Source organism: Amblyomma mixtum, chromosome 2 (assembly GCF_055824585.1).
Source record: "Amblyomma mixtum isolate Tamu chromosome 2, ASM5582458v1, whole genome shotgun sequence".
In the NCBI taxonomy this organism is placed as follows: Eukaryota; Metazoa; Arthropoda; class Arachnida; order Ixodida; family Ixodidae; genus Amblyomma; species Amblyomma mixtum.
In genome coordinates, this window is record NC_143013.1 from 209,233,606 (window position 1) to 209,253,298 (window position 19,693).

At 52.4% G+C, this 19,693-nt stretch overlaps 1 protein-coding gene across 19 annotated transcripts in view; it reads right to left on the reverse strand.

Annotated features, from left to right (window-relative positions):
• The window catches only part of LOC149362430 (uncharacterized), a 131,004-nt gene extending 117,173 nt beyond the window's left edge, over positions 1-13,831 (reverse strand). For 14 of the 19 annotated variants that reach the window (XM_089573030.1, XM_089573025.1, XM_089573017.1 and 11 more), the window contains exons 1-2: positions 4,439-5,280; positions 3,387-3,613 (exon numbers count right to left, since the gene is read on the reverse strand). Coding sequence is in view for 18 of the 19 variants with exons in the window: in XM_089573025.1 (XP_089429151.1) it covers positions 3,387-3,479 (93 nt within the window). In the remaining variant the exon portion in view is untranslated. The other 5 variants (XM_089573013.1, XM_089573014.1, XM_089573016.1 and 2 more) reach the window with 5 other exon arrangements.
• Between the last annotated feature and the right edge of the window lie 5,862 nt (positions 13,832-19,693).

Here is a 19,693-nt window from a genome sequence, read left to right on the forward strand (position 1 = left end):
TCAGCTAAACGGGCTCATTGTTCGAGCTCAAATTTCGTCTAGAAATGGCATTTGGTCGGAAGAATTGTTTAATACTACGTTTGCTTGGGGTACTTACCTGATTCTAACAGAATAAGTCGGATATTCACATCGTCTGCGGCGACGACGAAGGAAATTAAGCTGCTCTTTCAGCTATCGCACCGGTGGCGCCATCTCGTTTGTTGGTCGTGAACAATCGGCAAAGGAAGGGGTTTTGGGGGGTTTGAAGACGCTCTTTCAACTGGTTTTTTAATGCTCACAGAAAACTTAGCTTGGCAAAACTTAGTTTTCAGCAAGCTATGTTTTCTGTGAGCATTAAAAAACCAGTTGAAAGAGCGTCTTCAAAACCCCCAAAACCCTTTCCTTTGCTGATTGTTCACGACCAACAAACTAGATGGCGCCACCGGTGCGATAGCTGACAGAGCAGCTTAATTTCCTTCGTCGTCGCCGCAGATGATGTGAATATCCGATTTATTCTGTTCGGATCAGGTAAGTACCCCAAGCAAACGTGGTAAACAATTCTGTCGACCAAATGCCATTTCTATGCGAAATTTGAGCTCGAACAATGCGCCCGTTTAGCTGAAAGAAGCATTTTACGGGGCGCGTTTATTTCCGCAACAGTCGATTACTCTATGATCGAACTGTGAAAGAACATAGTGTCAACGCTGTGCTCTTGATTGAGCTCATGAGGCTACATTTTTTCTCAGTCATATTGGAAAGCCAAGCCTTAATGAAGTAAATATGAAAGCAAACACTGCCATTCCAAACTACCATCAGGGGCGTTTTCAACTTTTGTGCACTGGTTTTTAGTCAAATATAGCGTGGTGCATGACCATGAAAACTACACAGCGACTCCTTCTAAGCTTTGAACTATTGATTATAATGTTACATCCCTTTGCCTACAAACGCTCCATGGATCTAATTTGTATTATATGCTTTGTCCCTGTTATTGTTTTCATTATGTTGGTTTGGTTTGGTTTATTGGGGTTTAACGTCCCAAAGCGACTGAGGCTATGAGAGACGCCGTAGTGAAGGGCTCCGGAAATTTCGACCACCTGGGGTTCTTTAACGTGCACTGACATCGCACAGCACACGGGCCTCTAGAATTTCGCCTTCAAGAAATTCAGCCGCCGCGGCCGGGATCGAACCCGCGTCTTTCGGGTCAGCAGCCGAGCGCCGTAACCACTGAGCCACCGCGGCGGGGGTGTTTTCATTATGTATTCATTGTATCCCACCCTGCTAAAATCCCCAGAGGGGATTGCAGTATTGATAAATGAAATGAAATGACAAACACGGCCAACCAAACGAGCTCGTACAGCAAAAGGAGATGGCAAGCAGACGACTCCCGCCGCCTACGCCGCCGCTTGGCTCGCAGACGGCGAATAGAATGCGTACATTAGGGCAGCGCAGTTTCCCAAGCTGGGTTGCCGGCGGCCCGCAGAGCTACTGCCTGTTTCCGCTGCTGTTACTACTGTAAAAATGAGCCTGGATGAGGATAAATAAACATGACGCCATTTTTGGGCTCCATTTCTGCGGGTAGTAACACATTTACTCTCTTATACTCCAAATTACTCCCGTACATAATGGAGTAAATAATCAACACCATACATATAGAGTAAAAAAAAACTACTTTTGGGTGTGTGTTAGAGGACAAGCCATTTCCTCCCTTTTGGGTGCTTTTTTGTTGACAGGGTACCTATAAGCGCGATTCAGGTGTCCACTGTCCCAGGGAATGAATGAATCAATGAATGAAAAACTTTATTGTACTACAAGGGTTCTTTCTCGAAGCGTAGGTGGAGCCCTCAGTCTAGGGCCCCAGCGGCCTTTGCAGTCGTGTGAGCCCTGTCGATCAGCTTGAGCTGCTCTTCAGGCTTCGAGCTAACTAAATTCGAGCTAATTCGAGAAAACTAAGTGTCCATAACTGGCTCCCTGGGACAGAGATTCGGGTAATACTACCCCAATCTCTGTCCCAGGGAGCCAGTTATGGACATTTAGTTTCCTTAAAATGATCGGTGTAAAACGTTAGTGCCATCGCCAATGAACACAACGAGCACCGAAGGCCTACGGCTTCAGCGCCGCGTTTCTGGCACAACGTTGCAATGCCAACGCATGCAGCGGTGAGAGCGAACGCGCTACGCATCAGCTCCGTACAAACACGGCGATTTCTTCAAAGTACGAGCCCCGCAGTGCCCACCTCTTCACTACACCGTTCGTAAAGGTGAGCACTACGATCAGCTCTACTTTGGTGGCCGATAGTCCCTCCTACGTGGGCCCACGGGCTGCAAACCACCCCTAACCGACCAGCTGCCGCACTAGGCCTCGCGCCACCGTGCGTTCACCTACCACCTCACCCACAGCGAGAGCATGGAGGTCCAGGTGCTCGGGGAGACCATCAACCCCAAGGACTATGATCCCAGGGACTGGACTCATATCCTGAAAGTACCCGCCCGCCAAAAAAATGCGCCGAAGATCCAGGACGAGGCGAACGCCAGCGCCTGCTCACTACCGACACATTCCATACACCAAGCGTCCCAGCTGCGAGCGGCGCAAAGGTCACAACGCCAGCCACCATTACCTGCGGGCGATTACAAGATTGTCTTCCGCTCGAACGGAGGCCTTTCTTTAACCGACCTTCAACCGCGCCAGCTTCGCCTCGCCCTGATAGCTGCGGCCAAGGACATCCAAGACCCAGAAGCCACCCAGTTGCGCATTCACCCCATAACACATGTACCATGAGCACCCCTCACCAAGCTGACGCGCTTCGCCTGGTCGCCATTCAACAGCTCAAAATTCGAAACCAACCCTACGCTGTCAGTGCCTACATCGCCCCCCCCCCCCCCCCCCCCCCCCCCGGATGGTGCAGTAAGGGGAGTTATTACCAACGCCTACTGGGAGGAAACCCCGACACAGGTTCTAGAAGACCTCATCGTGGGCAACCCTACGGCCCCCATCATTGATGCACGCCGCATGGGACAGACCCGTTCAATCCTTATTACTTTCTGGGGGGGGGGGGGGGGTGCCGGTGCCCAGAACCATCTCAGGCGGCCTCCACAACTGCACCCCCTACAGACGACACCTCGACGCATGTACAAACTGCCGTCAACCTGGACACCGTGCGGACGTGTGCACCCTTCGGCGCACACACAACTGTCCAAGATGTGGCGTCCCGCACCCACGAGAGGACATTTGTTAGGTTGGGGCAACCAAAAGGAAATAAAAATAATATGCCCCTACCTGCACCGCTTACGCACAACAGGCTTCCACGAGAGGACACTCCGACATGCACCCCAACCCCAGCCTGCATACTATGTGGAGGCGCCCACATGACCGGCACTATAGAGGATGCAAAGGCAGGGGACGCCGCTCACCGCCCGCCTCACTGCAACAGCACATCTCCCGCATACCGGACCGAGACGCGCACCGCACCGACGTGCGTCGCTCCAGCAAGTCGCGTTCATCATCTCGTCGCCGCCAAGACCAGCAGGCTCGTCAACTTTCCTGGGCGGACAGAGTGGCCGGCAGAGTCAACAATGCCAGCAAGCCCCCGGCCCCTCCGCCCACACAGGTGGATCCCCGTGACCGGCAGCTCCAGGCCCTGCGAGACGAGGTGAGTCGTCTTACTTCTCTTATCAAGACCCCCACCTCCGTCCCTCCCGCCCAGCACACTCCACTACCTCAAACAACAACAGAAAACATGGAAGAGTCCGTCTCCCAATCCCCACCCTCACCCCCACCCAAGAAAGAACGAACAACAGAGCCCCCCCCCCCCCGTTACCCATACCGACCTGACATCCCTCGAGGCCCGCCTGGACGCTAAACTGGCTGAGATGGACGCGCGTCTAGAGGCAAAATTCAATCACCTCATCGACCACCTCTCCCAACGGTTCGAGCAACAAATTGAAGCGGCACTTACGCGCATGGTGCACACCCTAGAGATGAGCCTTGCACAGTACGACGCCCGCCTACAAACAATAGAGCAGGCCCTTCCCTCGCTACACCTCAATCCGCCGCATCAATCCCGCTCACCTACCCCACAGAACTCCCCAACCAACCCACTTACCCTCACCCCACCAAAGCTCCAGTATGGCGGGGCTATCTCCTAATTCGTTATCAATTCTTCAGTGGAACTGTCGCCGCTTCCGGGGCAAGCGCGCACCCCTCCAACTCCTCCTCCCCACACTTCCCACGCCCCACATCCTTCTTCTTCAGGACACACACAGCCCTGCCACACTTCCTAGCTACACAGCTGTTCACTCGGACGCCACGAATACACCCAGGGCGTCCACACTCATACATCGCTCCATTACACACCAAACCCATTACATCACCTCCGAGACGCCCTGCGTAATTACAGAAATCATACAAGATACACTCAGTACCATAGATTTTTGTCGCCAATATATACCACCCACCATCTCACCCGGTGGCTTCATTGAAAACGCTACTGCGAGATCTCCATCGTCTTGCAGGCAAGCATCCATTGATTATCGGAGGAGACTTCAACAGTCAGCATACTGACTGGGGCTACCGCACCACCACTGGACGAGGCCGGCGTCTCTGGTCCTTGGTACAAGAGCTCCGCCTCACAATACACAACAACTTTAACACCCCCACGAGGATTGATAACAGTGCCAGCGCGGACACCAGCCCGGATTTGACACTGAGCCGTAACCTTGTTGGTATTACGTGGACCACAACGCGTCATACATTAGGAAGCGATCGTTACATCCTCCCCGTTACAGTACCGTACAAGCAAAGAAAGGACCGTTACCTAACACACAAAATCACCAACTGGGATGCTGTCCGCTCCGCACGGGCGGCCCTCCCTGACGCTTCCATTATAGACATCGACCAGTGGGTGGCATCACTCATGAACGATGTCTCTACACACACGCGAACCCTTGTTACAACATCAGATACGCCCACCCTCGACACTCGCCTGGCCCACCTTTGGGAGGCCCACCATAGCATCCTAGAGCGCTGGAAAGGGCAAAAGCTCAATCGGACCCTTAAAAAGCGGCTGGCCGCGCTGCAAACACAAATTACTGAGCACGCTGAGGAGCTCTGCTGATCAAACTGGGGTCAGATTTGCGACAGTTTGGCTGGCAATCTGTCCTCCAAACGTAGCTGGCAACTCCTCCGTCACTTAATTGACCCCACGAAATCCAAAACAGCCACACAACACCACGTCACACGCCTTATACACAAGACCGACCTTTCTCCTGACGCACTCATTAATATACTTAGAAACACACATACAACTCCAGGTACCTCAAACCCCCTGTGAACGCGCGTTCGAAATGCGCGGGAATGCCGCTCGAGGAAATTCCGACGTCTGTGCGATGGCATCGTTCTCCCTCTCCCAGCGCGTGACGGCGATCTGTCGTGGTCATTGTGTCACGTGGTGTGGTGACGCCACACCACGTGGTCTGCACGGCGTGGGATTCCGTCGAGGCAGCGGTAGGGAGCGGACGTATGGTCTATGGGCTCCGTCGACCAAGGCCACTTCGTACGAAAATCTTGCTGTGCGGAAACCGAAATCCTTCCGAATCGACAGAAGACGACGAGCGTCCACTGCGGATATCAAATTTTCCGAGGTGGGAGCCTTTTTTGTTTTGTCTGTCATTTCTGGGACTTTTCCGCGGAGAGCGTCCGAGCCGAACGCTAGGCCTAGTGAGGTGCAGCCACCGACGGCGGCCTAGTCCCGCCCAACGGCTGAGGCATGATGATGGAGACTGTCGAAGGGACGGACATTGATCCGAGCGAGCTAAATGTGCCCGGGCAGTGGTACACTAGCAAGAAAAAAGGCAAAGCGGCTCCGAAGGAGGCTAATCCTAACCTTAGCCCCAACCAAGAGACGCGCATCGTGGAGCGGCAGCGGGCTGCCGAGAAGCTCGCGAGAAGGAAAATGGCGGCGAAGTCGGTGGAAAGGCAAAACATCAGGCTCCCCAGCGACGCCGAAAAGATAATCATGAGACCCAGCGGCGGCGTCATGCGGCTGACGAAAACGGGAACGCGCACTTGGCGAACGCTATAATCCAGGCTGCCGGAGTCGACCAAGACGCAGCGGGAGAGGACATCGTCTCCATAAATACACGTCAACAGTCCATTCTCGTGGCGACGAGAGACGCCGGGCGAAAAAGAAAATACGTAGAGCTGAAGCACCTCACTTTCGAAGGGGAGCGAATAGATATGACCACCTACGTCGCCATGCCGGACGACTGCGGAAAGGGCGTAATCCACGACGTTCCCCTCTACTTCTCCGAGGCGGACATATTGCACCGTCTCAAGACGCACGGCAATCCCCCGGTGCTGGGGGTTCGAAGATTAGGCAAGGAATCGAAGACAGTCCTGATACTGTTTGAAGATAGCAAAGTCCCGAGGTGGGTGCGCATCAGGCCATTGGCTCAACGGTGCGCGCTCTACCGGAAAAAATACGAAGTGTGCTACGCATGCGGAAGAATGGGCCACCGAGCCGACGTCTGCCCGGACCCTAAAAACGTAAAGTGCCGCGGTTGTGGGGCAGAAAACCCGTCCGAAAACCATCAATGCGAGACCAAGTGTCAGCTGTGCGGCAAAGGACACCTGCTCGGCGATAAGAAATGCAAGGAGCTCTTCCGCACGCCCTACGAGGTGAAGAAGAGGCGGTGGGAGAAAAGCGTCGGCAGTTCGCCAAAACCCGGGACCCAGCAAACATTGGAGGGGAATTCCACCCTCCAAGATCGCCCCAGAGACAAGCGCGGCAACAACTACGAGGGTTTCCGTGCCGAAGATTTCCCGAGCCTGCAAGAGACCATGGGCAGGCACCCCGGAAAGCACCATCGTCGGGGCAGCTCGCGCTCCGACAGCAGAGGGCGCTCCGGATCCAGAGGGCCTACGCCACCTCCTAGAGGCCGTTCGAGCTCTCGTGGCAGAAGGCGATCCGCATCCAGGTCCGGAGCCAGGGACAGTTCCAGTTCGAGCTCCCGTGGCAGAGGACGATCCGGATCCAGGTCCGGAGCCAGGGCCAGTTCCAGCTCCAGGGACGCGAGGAACCCGTGGGCCTCCCGGAAGAGAAGCCCGAGCGGGGACCGTAAAATCGTAAGTTTCAGCAGCGCGGCCTCCCAGGCGAAAGATGAGAAAGATAGAGAAATAGAAAATTTGAAAAAGGAAGTCGGTGAACTTAAGAAGATCATGAAAAAACTCACTCAGGACCTTCACCGACCTCAACCACAAACATGCGCGGGGTCCCTCCCGTCTCAGCAAGCGTTCCCTTCAGGACAAGTCGCTAAATCCGCTCCCCCACCTCCGGCGTCAAACGTACTCACACCAAACGCGCCGCCGGCGACGGAGGAGGAAAAGATGGTCACTGAGCCGATTAGACCTCCCCCGCAGAAACGGAGGGGTGGGGAGACAGATCCGATTGTCGCATTAGAACAAAGGTTAGACGCGAAGTACCAGGCGAGATTCGAGAGGATCGAGACTGGCATGATCGAAATTATGGGTCTCCTAAATAAGATTCAGGAACAACTTACAGTTGCTGCCGGGAACGCAGCCTCTGGCGCTCTCACGGGGACGCAGCCAGTACTTCACCAATCCGAATATGGCCAGAACTCTATCAAAGAATGATTCGACTGTGTGGCAGTGGAACTGCCGAGGGTTCCCGCGTAAGCGAGCGCTCGTGCAACAGTACCTCGAGCAGGAAAATGAGAAACCTTTAGCCATAGCGCTGCAAGAAACGGGCAAGGGCGCGGTTAAACTTACCGGATATCAAGCGTTTGCTAGCGACCGCGGGGAAAAATCTCGAGTTACTACATTCGTCAAAAGGAACGTAGCGGCAATCGCACACGAAATCAGTTCTCGTGACATTGAGGCGGTTCTCGTTGAAATTCTCACGGGTAGGAAGGTGGAGCCCCAGTATTTTCCTCTTAAACATTTACAGCACCCCCAAGCAGCGTAAAGTTAGGTTCAGGGCCCTCTTTCGCAAAGCCATCAAGGCGGCAGGAACAAACCCGCTGATAATTGTAGGGGACTTTAACGCGGCCCATCAAGAGTGGGGATACAATGGGCACGACCCGAAGGGAAGGCAGCTGTGGGAAGACTTTCACGAATTGGGCCTCACACTGCAGACGGACCCGGGCTGTCCGACCAGGGTGGGAAACAGCGTGAGCGTCGACACTACCCCAGATCTAACCTTCACCAGAAACGTTGCAGAGATTACCTGGAGAAACACCGACATCAACTTTGGGAGCGATCACTACGTCCTCGCAGTAACCCTTAAACGGGGAGCCAAAGTAAGAAACAGCAGAAAACCCAGTGTAACTCAATGGGATAAATTCAGACAACTCAGAGAAAGCTCCGACGTAGAGCAGAACATCCAGGATATCGACGAATGGGTGGAAGTCCTCATGCGCCAAGTTAAGGCCGCTACCACGACCCTACAGGAGGAAGACGCACCGACAACCGCCGACAGCAAACTCTTGCACATGTGGGAAGCTAAACGAGGCATGGAAAAGCGTCTCCGCACACAGAGATGGAACAGAAATTTGAGGCGAAGAATAGCCAGGCATAATAAGGAAATTGAGGAATACGCAATTAAACTTTCTGAGCAAACCTGGTGTAGTAGATGTGATGAAATGGAAGGCAATATGAGCCTTTCCAAGACGTGGGGTCTGCTGCGACATCTCCTTGACCCTGATAGCTCAAAAACACAATCGGGCACTAGATTGGCGAAGGCCAGGCACGCGTTCGAGGGGACGGACGCGGAGCTCGTGGCAAAATTAGTAAACACCTACATCGGCGACACAGAATCCCTCCCCCTCCCGCAGTACAAGGGCCTTCCTAACGAGACTCTCGATGCGCCCATAACAGAGGCGGAGGTTAGGGCCGAAATTTTGACTTTAAAGACGCGATCGGCCCCCGGCCCAGACGGGGTTACGAACAAGTTATTAAGGCGGAAGCCTTTAATGCCTCATCGTTGTAAGCAGGAGCTGTCGACAAGAAATGTCACGCTTTTCAGTTGGTCGAAACGGTCGTAACGTCAGAGTGCGCGAATTTCAAACGGGGCCAATTGTACTTTGGCTACTAACCATGCAACCAATTAAAGGGATCGTATAGTGATGCTCCAAGTAAGTTTGAGTTTAGTTAATTGCTTACTTCACCAATTAGTCCAATTAACCTTTCTAGTCAGACCAGATAAATAAATAAAACCGAGTAAGAAATTGGCCGAGTTTGGGAATCGAACCCCGGTCTCCGGAGTGCGAGTCGAGCACGCTACCACTCGGCCATGCCAGCTCGATGGTTTGGAATGAACAAAGGTGCGTCTAGTGAATACGGTGTCTTCGTTCACTCCCATCTTCCTCCCTTCCCGTTACGGCGAGGTTCAGGAGTGCACCGAGATATGCGAGACAGATACATTTCCTTTCCTCAAAAACCAATTTACTGACGAGCAAGGCGTATTTGTCCGCGTTTCAGATTGGTCCAAATTGTCGTGATGTCACCACGCGCGAATTTTGACGGGTGTCCACCGAAATACGCGAGACAGTTAATGCGTAATTTCCTTTCCTCAAATACAATTTTCATTTTCTTCACTACGGCCCCTCTTTCTTCTTTCATTCCACTTCCTCCCTTCCTGTACAGTGCGGCTCAGGTGTCACCGAGACGACAGAGAATTACTGCGCCATTTACTTTCCTTAAAAAGCTTTGCGTTCAAAGGGCAAGGCGTCGCGCCGAACGGGTGGTGGCGTTCAATGGACTCAGTGGCAGCGCTACAACACGCTGTCGCGTTCCACTCCTAAAGGCGAAGCTTAAGCGTCATTAATTGGCAGTTAATTAATGCACCAACAAAATGTGAAGTGAACAATCGCGTAGCAGAATGCAGCACTCAGGCTTTCGCCTTTCAGAACTTTAGCCGCTAAAGTTCCTCGTAATTTTTAAGGAATCTGGACGACATGTCCATAACGGCGCTCACGAAATACATGCAGGAGGTATGGAGTAGCGGCCGTCTCCCTCAGCAATGGAAAACTGCAAACGTGGTGCTAATCCCTAAGCCGGGTAAACCGCCCGGATTAGAAAATCTCAGACCAATTTCCCTAACCTCGTGCGTAGGAAAGCTTATGGAACGCGTCATCCAGGCTAGACTGACACGCTTCATGGAGCAGAACGACCTGTGGCCGCACGAGATGGTCGGGTTCCGGCCGGGCTTGTGTACGCAGGACGTGATGCTTCGCTTGCAACATGACATTATAAATTCGAGATCCAAAGACGCGAAGGTGATTTTAGGTTTAGATCTAACCAAAGCCTTCGACAATGTTAAGCATGCGGCCGTCCTTGCGGGGCTTCAGGACATAGGTGTCGGCGAAAGGACGTATAATTACATCAAGGATTTCCTGTCGCACAGGACGATAAAACTAAAATTTCAGGACTTAGAATTCCCCAAGGTTTACCTGGGAAGTAAGGGAACGCCACAGGGATCGGTGCTCTCCCCCTTCGTTTTTAACGTGGCAATGAGGGGCCTTCCCGCCGCACTCAGGAACATGGACGGCATAAAATTTAGCTTGTACGCAGATGACATCAACATATGGTTGAACAGTGGTAGTGACGGTAGCATAGAAGAGCGGCTGCAGGCAGCGGCAGACACTGTAGTGTCCTACGCGGCCGAAAGGGGCCTTGTGTGTTCGCCGCAGAAATCAGAACTTTTTCTTTACAATCCGAAAGCGCTCCGGTGCAAGCGCGACTGGAATTTTGAAATTAAGGTAGAGGGCAAAGCTGTACCGAAAGTTAATCACATCAGGATCCTCGGACTTTTTATCCAAGAGGACGGTTACAATGAAGGAACGATCAAGAAGCTCAGCAACTACGCTGCGCAAGTAACAGGGATCTTCAGGAGGGTCGCGCTGAAGGGCAGGGGCCTCAAAGAAAGCAGCCTCTTGAAACTGACGCAGGCCTATATTATTAGCCGAATATGCTATGCCACGCCATTCCTCGATATTAGGGTAAACGAGAGAGAGAAGATCGACGCAATTATTCGGCGTTGCGTCAAGAGGGCGCTGGGCCTACCTATCTCCACCTCTACAGACCGCCTGTTGGAAATGGGGGTGCATAATACTTGGATTGAACTCGCCGAGGCGGTGCGAATCGCCCAGCTCGAAAGACTGAGTACAACAAATACGGGCCGGACCATCTTAGAGTGGGTCGGCCGAAAAGTAGATAGGGGCATATGCGACAAGGTCGCCCTACCGCCACAATGTCGCGAGAATATCATCGTTCCCCCCCTCCCCCGCAACATGCACCCAGAACATCACCGAGAAAGACGGGAGAAGAGGGCGGAGGCGCTGGTTAAAAGGGCCGGAAATATCAGGGCAAATGAGGCCTACGTGGACGCAGCGAGTGGCAGGTCGGGGGCGGCGGTCGCCTCAGTAGTCGACGGCCGAGGTGCACCAGTCGCTGCCGCCTCCATTAGGAGTAGAAACATAGATACGGCCGAGGAGGTCGCAATAGCGCTTGCTTGCGCCGGAACCAAGCTAGTTTGATTCTTAGTGACAGCAAAACAGCAATCTGCAACATCGGAAAGGGCAGGGTCTCGCCAGAAACGGCTCGAATTCTGTCCGCAGCCAAAATTGATCGCAAGATCACCTTAATTTGGGTCCCAGCACACACATCCGTCCCCGGTAACGAGGCGGCCCACATGTTAGCCCGAGATCTCTACTTCCGGGTAACTGTAGAGCCGCCCGACCCCCAGGGGATGGACGAACGTTTGCAAACGTACGCGGAAATCGCCGTGCACTACAGGTTAGGCAGGCGTCTAATGCCACCACCAGATCCAAACTTAACCAATACAGAGGCCATCGCCTGGCGACGATTACAGGCCGGAAATTTCGTTAACCCTGTCTGGTTATTTCAAACCACGTTAGAAGATAAAAATTCAGGGGGCACTTTGACTGTCTAAAGTGGGTAGAGGCGGAAGCGTTTTCCGCACCACCTTCGCTGTTTCTGTGGCACTGGTGGCGTCACATGTAATTGAGTACTAATTACTAAGTGATGACAAAATCACTAATTAATGGTTAATTAATGATTAATGCCTGAATACAAATTAACTGCTAATTAATTACGCTTAAGCTTCGCCTTTAGCAGTGGAACGCGACAGCGCGTTGTAGCGCTGCCAGGGTCCACGGAACGCCACCACCCGTTCGGCGCGATGCCTTGCCCTTTGAACGCAACGCTTTTTGAGGAAAGGAAATGGCGCAGTAATTCTCTGTCATCTCGGTGGACACCTGAACCGCACCGTAGAGGAAGGGAGGAAGTGGGAGTGAAAGAAGATAGATAAAGAGGAGCCGTAATGAAGAAAATGAAAATTGTATTTGAGGAAAGGAAATTACGCAGTAACTGTGTCAGAAAATTCAGGGGGGGGGGGGCACTTTTTTGACCTAAAGTGTGGTCACTGATGTGTGGTTAAGATGTTAAGCTTCGAGCCTAAGAGTGGAACGCGACAGCGTCTTGCAACGCTGTCAAGGAGTCCATAGAACGCCATCGCCCATTCGGTTCTACGCCTCGCTCGTCGGTAAATTGGTTTTTGAGGAAAGGAAATGTATCTGTCTCTCATTTGTCGGTGGACACCTAAACCTCGCCGGAAGGGAATGGAGGAGGATGAGAGTGAGTGAAGACACCGTATTCACTAGACGCGCCTTTGTTCATTCCAAACCATCGAGCTGGCATGGCGGAGTGGATAGATGCTCGTCTCTCACGCCGAAGACTGGGGTTCGATTCCTGAGCTCGACCAATTTCTTAATAGGTTTTATTTATTTATATGGCCTGACTAGTAAAGCTAATTAGGCTAATTGGGTAATTAAACAATTAACTAAGTTCAGTCCCACTTACTTGGAGCATCACTATACGATCCCTTCAATTGGTTGCATGGTTACTAGCCAAAGTACAATTGGCCCCGTTTGAAATTCGCGCACTATGACGTCACGACCGTTTCCACCAATTGAAAAGCGTGACATTTTCTGTCGACAACTGCTGCTTACAACGATGAGACATTAAAGGCTTCCGCCTTAAAAAAGGTGACAAATGTAAGACCTGCGGAGCGAGAGGGACCCTCGATCATATAATTTGGCAATGCCCTGGATCCCCGGGTGCTGAGGACAATATTAAGAGTAGAGAAGCCTGGGAGGCCCTTCTGCGAAGCGAGGTCCCCGCCGACCAGAAACGAGCTGTCCGCCTGGCGGCTGAAGCCGCGAAGAGACAATGTATCTTCGCCAGTCTTTAGTCGCGGAGGTCCCGTCCCCCGTCCCCTAGGCCTGCGTGCCAGGGACGGGGAGTAGGGGGCCTCCTACATCGGTGGAAATAAAAGTTATCAATCAATCAATCTGCACGGCGTGCAACCGCAGCGACGGCACAAGTTGGAGCCCCGTCTCTCATCTGTCGTGACGTCATTGTGTCACGTGGTGTGATGTCACCATACCACATGGTCTGCAAGGCGTGCAACCGCAGCGACGGCACGAGTTGGAGCCCCGTCACGAAGGGCTTGGGTTACCTATTGTAATATGCTTCGCATAAAAATCTCTCCCTCTCCAGTAACCGAGAGTAGAGTAAGCATGAAATGTTTACGGGCATAACAGGAAGCGTACCTGGACACGACGAGACGCAGGGCTGACAAGAATGTGTATGCAGCGCGTAGAAACTGCGGAGGCGAAAGGGTTTTCCGCACCTTTGCCTATGTGACACTGGTGGCGTCCCCACTGGATTACATCAAACATAATTCATGACGAAGTAATGACAAATAACTAATTAGGGAATAATTACTGATTAATGACTAAATACTAATTAACTGCTCATTAATGACGCTTAAGCTTCGCCTTACGTTATAGCGTGTTAGACCGCTGCCAGGCAGTCCACGGAACGCCACCACTCGTTCGGGGCGATGCCTTGCGCTTTGAACGCGACGCTTTTCGAGGAAAGGAAATTACGCAGTAATTCTCTGTCATCTAGGTGGACACTCGAACCGCACCGTACAGAAGGGAGGAACGCCACCACCCGTTCGGCCCGATGCCTTGCCCTATGAACACAACGCTCTTTGAGGAAAGGAATTGGCGCAGTAATTCTGTCATCTCGGTGGAGACCCGAACTGCACCGTACAGGAAGGGAGGAACGCCACCACCCGATCGGCGCGAAGCTACCGGCGCTTGTATGCCGGTCCTGTAGGAAGGCTTAGAGAGTCTCGTTAAATCTCGTACGGTGCCCGGATGCTCTCGTTTCAGTGCCCGGATGAGTGGAATTCAGTGCCCGGATGTTGGCTCTCGCTCTCGGCGTGACGTCACCACACTGCCAACAACGGGAGCTAAAAGCATTTCATGCTTAATAATCGTATCATGCCAACCTTTGCCGCGGAGTATTCCGGATGATGTCGTACGGTTCAGCGTTTCGTGCACCACAAACTTGCTTGCTAAGTTAGAGCCTAGCTCACGACAGTGATTCGCACCGGCGACCTACAATCGGGGGCTGCGTAAGAAGCCCGGTATATATTAAGTGACTCCAAAACTGCGATTTTAAATTTTGCTCGAGGCCGAGTTCATGTCCCTGCTTTTGGCATACTGGACTCGCCCGATGCACCCCCGCCCCGCCATGTGGAGCTGATATGGGTGCCTGCGCACTCCGGGAATCCAGGAAACGAGGCTGCCAACCTTTTAGCCCGAGGTTCTTTAAACCGGGCTCAGGTGGCCTCGGATCGGGGATTCACGAAGGAGCGCATTCACACATTCAGTGAGCTGACCCAGGCATAGAGAGCCTCACGCCAGCTCTACCCCCCGCCCCACCCCTCCCTAGATAACAAACACGCAACACTCTGGCGCAGACTACAGACACACACTCTCCCCTCACCCCTTAACCTAGCCCACTATCATCCATCCTTTCCCACTCCCGCATGTGCCCTATGCCCAGAACCCTTCGCTTCTTCCCTCCAAATCCTTTCCCTCTGCCCGGCGTACCCTCCCCCGCGGGACCTAGGGAACCTCAAGACCTGGGAGGACTGGGAGACCCTGCTGCGCTCGGAGGACCTGGCCGTGCAGACCATCGCCACCGGCCGTGCTGCCAGTGTTATGGACCTCAGGAACATAAACACTTGAGTGCTGTGGGATCGTGCGGGGACCCTGGGGCGTGCCCCGAATTCCTCTGTAAATAAATTTTTTTCTCTCTCTCTCTATCATGCGCGGTTCTTGTGTCCACCCAGACAAGTGAGACTGTCACTGTCATTTTCTGCGAAAAACATTTTTCGATTTAAAGCCGCCGCGGTGGCTCAGTGGCTATGCATGTGCTCGGCTGCTGTCCCGAAAGACGCGGGTTCGATCCCGGCCGCGTAGGTTGAATTTCTTTGGAGGAGAAATTCGAGGCCCGTGTACTGTGCGATGTCAGTGCACGTTAAAGAACCCCAGGTTGTCGAAATTTCCGGAGCCCTTCACTACGGCGTCTCTCATAGCCTTAGTCGCTTTGGGACATTAAACCCCATAAACCAACCAAACCAACCATTTTATGCGAAGCATACTACTTTAGCTACCACTTCAGCCCTTCACCGTGGTATACTGCCTAGAATACTAGGCACTATAACCGTGGTTATGCGCCTCCAAATCACGTGAGACATGACGTCACACCACGTGACACGGTGACGTCACGACAGTGGAGAAACGGGGGCCCACCTCGCGCCGTCGCTGTGGTTGTGCGCCTCCAAATTACGCGACACGATGATGCCACACCACGTGACACGATGACGTCACGACAGATCGCCGTCACGCGCTGGGAGAGGGAGAACGATGCCATCGCACAGACGCCGGAATGTCCTCGAGCGGCATTCCCGCGCATTTCGAAAGCGCGTTCACACTCGGTGTAGGTGAAACGCTCGCTCCACCGGGCAGGCGGACGCGGCTTCCGTGGCAATCCAGGCGCTCACCCAACGCGCGTCTCGGGGTTAGTCGGCGTTCCGCTGTAGCCATGCCGTTGTCTTCCCCCACGACGAAGGCTTCTAGTGGTTGTATTAAAATGACCAAGTATTCAACCAAGGAAAGCCATGTATTACCAAGTCTAGCCATCAATATGCTTCGCATCTGACTAGGCTTAACCTTAGCTAAGCCTCAGCCATTTTTTCGATTTGTCCAACGGCCAAGGCGTCGCGTCGAACGGGCGATGGCGTTCAGTGACTGCTTTGCAGCGCTGCGAGATACTGACCAGTCCCACTCATAAAGGCAAAGCTTAAGTGTCCTCCAAATTTTTCCCGACACCTGCTTTACCAGCAGATTCTGGTGAAGGGTTTAAATTGTTTTTTTTTAGAGGAAAGGAAATTACGCAGTAACTGTCTCACATATATCGGTGAACACCCGAACCAAGCCGTAAGGGAAAAGATAAATTAGGGAGTGAAAGAATAAAGTAAGAAAGAGGTGCCCTAGTGGAGGTGCCAGGTATTAATTTGACCATTCTCCCTTCGTTTCCTTCACTGCGGGTGCGGTCCTCGAACGCGCCTTTCTTAGTTGGTTGGTTTTTGGTTTTTGAGGAAAGGAAATGGAACTCTCTCACGTATCTCGGTGGACACCCGAACCTTGCCCTTAGGAAGGAATAAAGGAGAGAGTGAAAGGTGAAAGGAAGGAACAGGAGCCGTAAGCAGGAGTCCGGCATAATTTCGGTTAACTGGGGAACCTTAACGTGCACTGACATAGCACAGCACACGGGCGCCTTTCGCGTTTGGACTGCATCGAAACGCGGCCGCCTCGCCCGGGTCCTTTCTTAGTAGCGCTGCGGAGGAACGCGGCTGCTTTTCCCGGACTCCATTGGATGGCGCACCCTCACTCCCGCCAGCACTACGGCCCTGTATTTCGGTGGTGGCGGATAAAACCGGGGCGCTCCGCGCGAGTAACAACCTCCCACAAATAAAGTATTCAACGCTTTCAAAAGCTGTAGCATTGTAGCGGCCAAAAAGACGCAAGGTTTGCTTTCTTGAAGTGAAAGAATGTGCAAATTGAGAGAATTGAACCAGTCCATTACGTAGGACGACGCGATAGAAGTCTCCATCGAGTGCGTGTACATGCATGTGTATTTTGCATTGTATAATTTCTGTTGCAGTTAGAATTAATTTTTGGATGGCCTTGCCCGTGAGGGTAAAGGCTGTTTGTCAACGCAAAGAAAGAATCGTTTGCCCCTAAGCATTAGGCCTTCCTAGATCAATTATAGCTCCTCCTTGCGTTTGGTTTGGTTTTTGGTAATGTCGCCGGCAGTGTTAGGAAGCACCAGAGTGAGCATCGCTTTCGGATATTACTGCAGCCGTAGTTGTTAGCGGTAATTTGTCGGTTTTGCATCCCCCCGAATCATGTGACCACCATTGGGCGGCCCCTGAAGCGCTTTGCTTAATGTTGGCGCAAAGCCTTACCCTAGCCCACTATCATCCCCCCTTCCCCAATTCGGCATGCGCCCTATGCCCAGAACCCTTCGCCTCTTCCCTCCACTGCCCTTTCCTCTGCCCGGTGGACCCTCCCCCGCGGGACCTAGAGAACCTCAAGACCTGGGAGGACTGGGAGACCCTGCTGCCCTTGGAGGACCCGGCCGTGCAGACTATCGCCACCGGCCGGGCTGCCAGTGTTATGGACCTTAGGAACATAAACACTTGAGTGCAGTGGGGTCGTGCGGGGACCCTGGGGCGTGGCCAGAATTCCTTGTACAATAAAGTTTTTAGAGCGCAGCTCTTTGGCGTCCGTTCCTGGGTTTCGCGTCGTCGTCGGCCTCGTAACCAGCTCCGCCCCCAATGTCACGCTTTTCAATTGGTCGAAATGCTCGTGACGTCACAGTGCGCGAATTTCAAATGGGGCCAATTGTATTTTGGCTAGTAACCATGCAACCAATCAAAGGGATCGTATAGTGATGCTGCAACTAAGTTGGACTGAGTTTAGTTAATTGCTTAATTAATCAATTAGCCTAATTAATATAGAGGAGAATGAAAAGGTCAGAAGAAAAGAAAAGAAAGACGCGCGCCGCAGCGACAACAGCGTCCGCGGAAGGAGACGCTGCTGAAAAAAAAAAAAACATAAGTACGAAGCCGCGTGCCCTCCACCACCACGCACTTCCCCACTCAGTAAGACGTTGCTCGTTTCATATACGTTGTGTCGAACATCCTAGACAGTTCTAACAATTGACAGGTTAATGACAGAACACGATGGATAGAAATACAAGAATATAAATATGAAATAGCCTAATTAACCTTTCTAGTTAGACCGCATAAATCAATAAAACCGAGAACGAAATTGGTCGAGTTGGGGAATCGAAGCAGGGTCTCCGGAGTGCGATACGAGCACGCTAGCCACTCCGTAATGCCAGCTGAATGGTTTGGAATGAACAAAGGCGCGTCTAGCTAATACGGCGTCTTCGTTCACTCCCATCTTCCCCCTTTCCCTTACGGCGAGGTGCAGGTGTCCACCCAGATATGCGAGAGATACATTTCCTTTACTCAAAAAATAAATTTACCGTCCAGCAAGGCGTACAGCCGAATTGGCGATGGCGTTCTGTGGACTCCCTGGCAGCGTTGCAAGACGCTGTCGCGTTCCACTCTTACAGGCGAAGCTTAACATGTTAACCACACATCAGTAACACACGCAGACAGCCAATGGACGCGTCATTCGCTGGCAGCACTTGATTCATCATTCACAACCACATTCTTAACGTACGCTCCCTTGCCGCACATGCCAAGGACGTACACCACGATCACATTCTGCGCCATTCCTCTGTACTTTGCTTTGCTGAAACCTGGATGGATCCCGAAGAGCCTCTCGAAATCATAGATTTCCTATACTGCTGTGGTGCTCGCAGAGACCACAACAGAGCGGCGGGAGTCGCTATCTACTTGCGCACAGGTCTCTCTGCAATACCAGTCGAAATGTTTGGCACGTCACATGAAGTTGGCGAACTGTGCGCCGCAAAGTTGCCCAACGGCTTGCTGGTAGTAGCTGCCTACTTCGCCCCTACCGCACTCACGAAAGACGTCATGCACTTCCTGCAACTCGCATTAACCGTCCATCGATCCACACCGATGTTAATAGTGGGGGACTTTAATGTTGACATAAAGACAAACAGCAATTTCCTAACACTTATGCGGGAGAACATCCCGTTCCTCTCGCTCGTAACGCGTCCCACGGCTGTGAAAACCTCGCGAGGCACTTGTATAGATCTCGTCTATGAGAATCAAGCATTGGTGTACCAAGTCGAACATATATCAGTCTATTTCTCCGACCACAAAGCTTCCTTCATGACTGTCAAGAACTGTTAGTGGAGTCTTTGTTATAGGAATACGTGTGAAAAATAAAAAAAAATTCTGTGATAGCGCATACATGTGTTGCTCGATTTCTTTGCCTCAATCTATCGAAAAGGTGAAACAGCTTATTTGCTGCGCTCAAATTTAGCATTAGGAAGTAACGTAATCGTCGGTAATTTTTTCTCTCTCTCTCTCGAGCGCTAGCAGTGTGCTTGCAAGCGATGATTGGCAGTTGTGCACCAGCGAGGCGGAGCAAAAGTACCAACAACGAGAGGATCCTGACGTGCGAGATGCCCAGATGAGACAACGGCGCTAGGATGAGGAAGTGCGGGCCCGCGACGTCAGAGCCACCGGACAGAACACACACGAGAAGACCAACGTGACCACTTTACTTAGTGAAGTATTGAGAGACGTGCG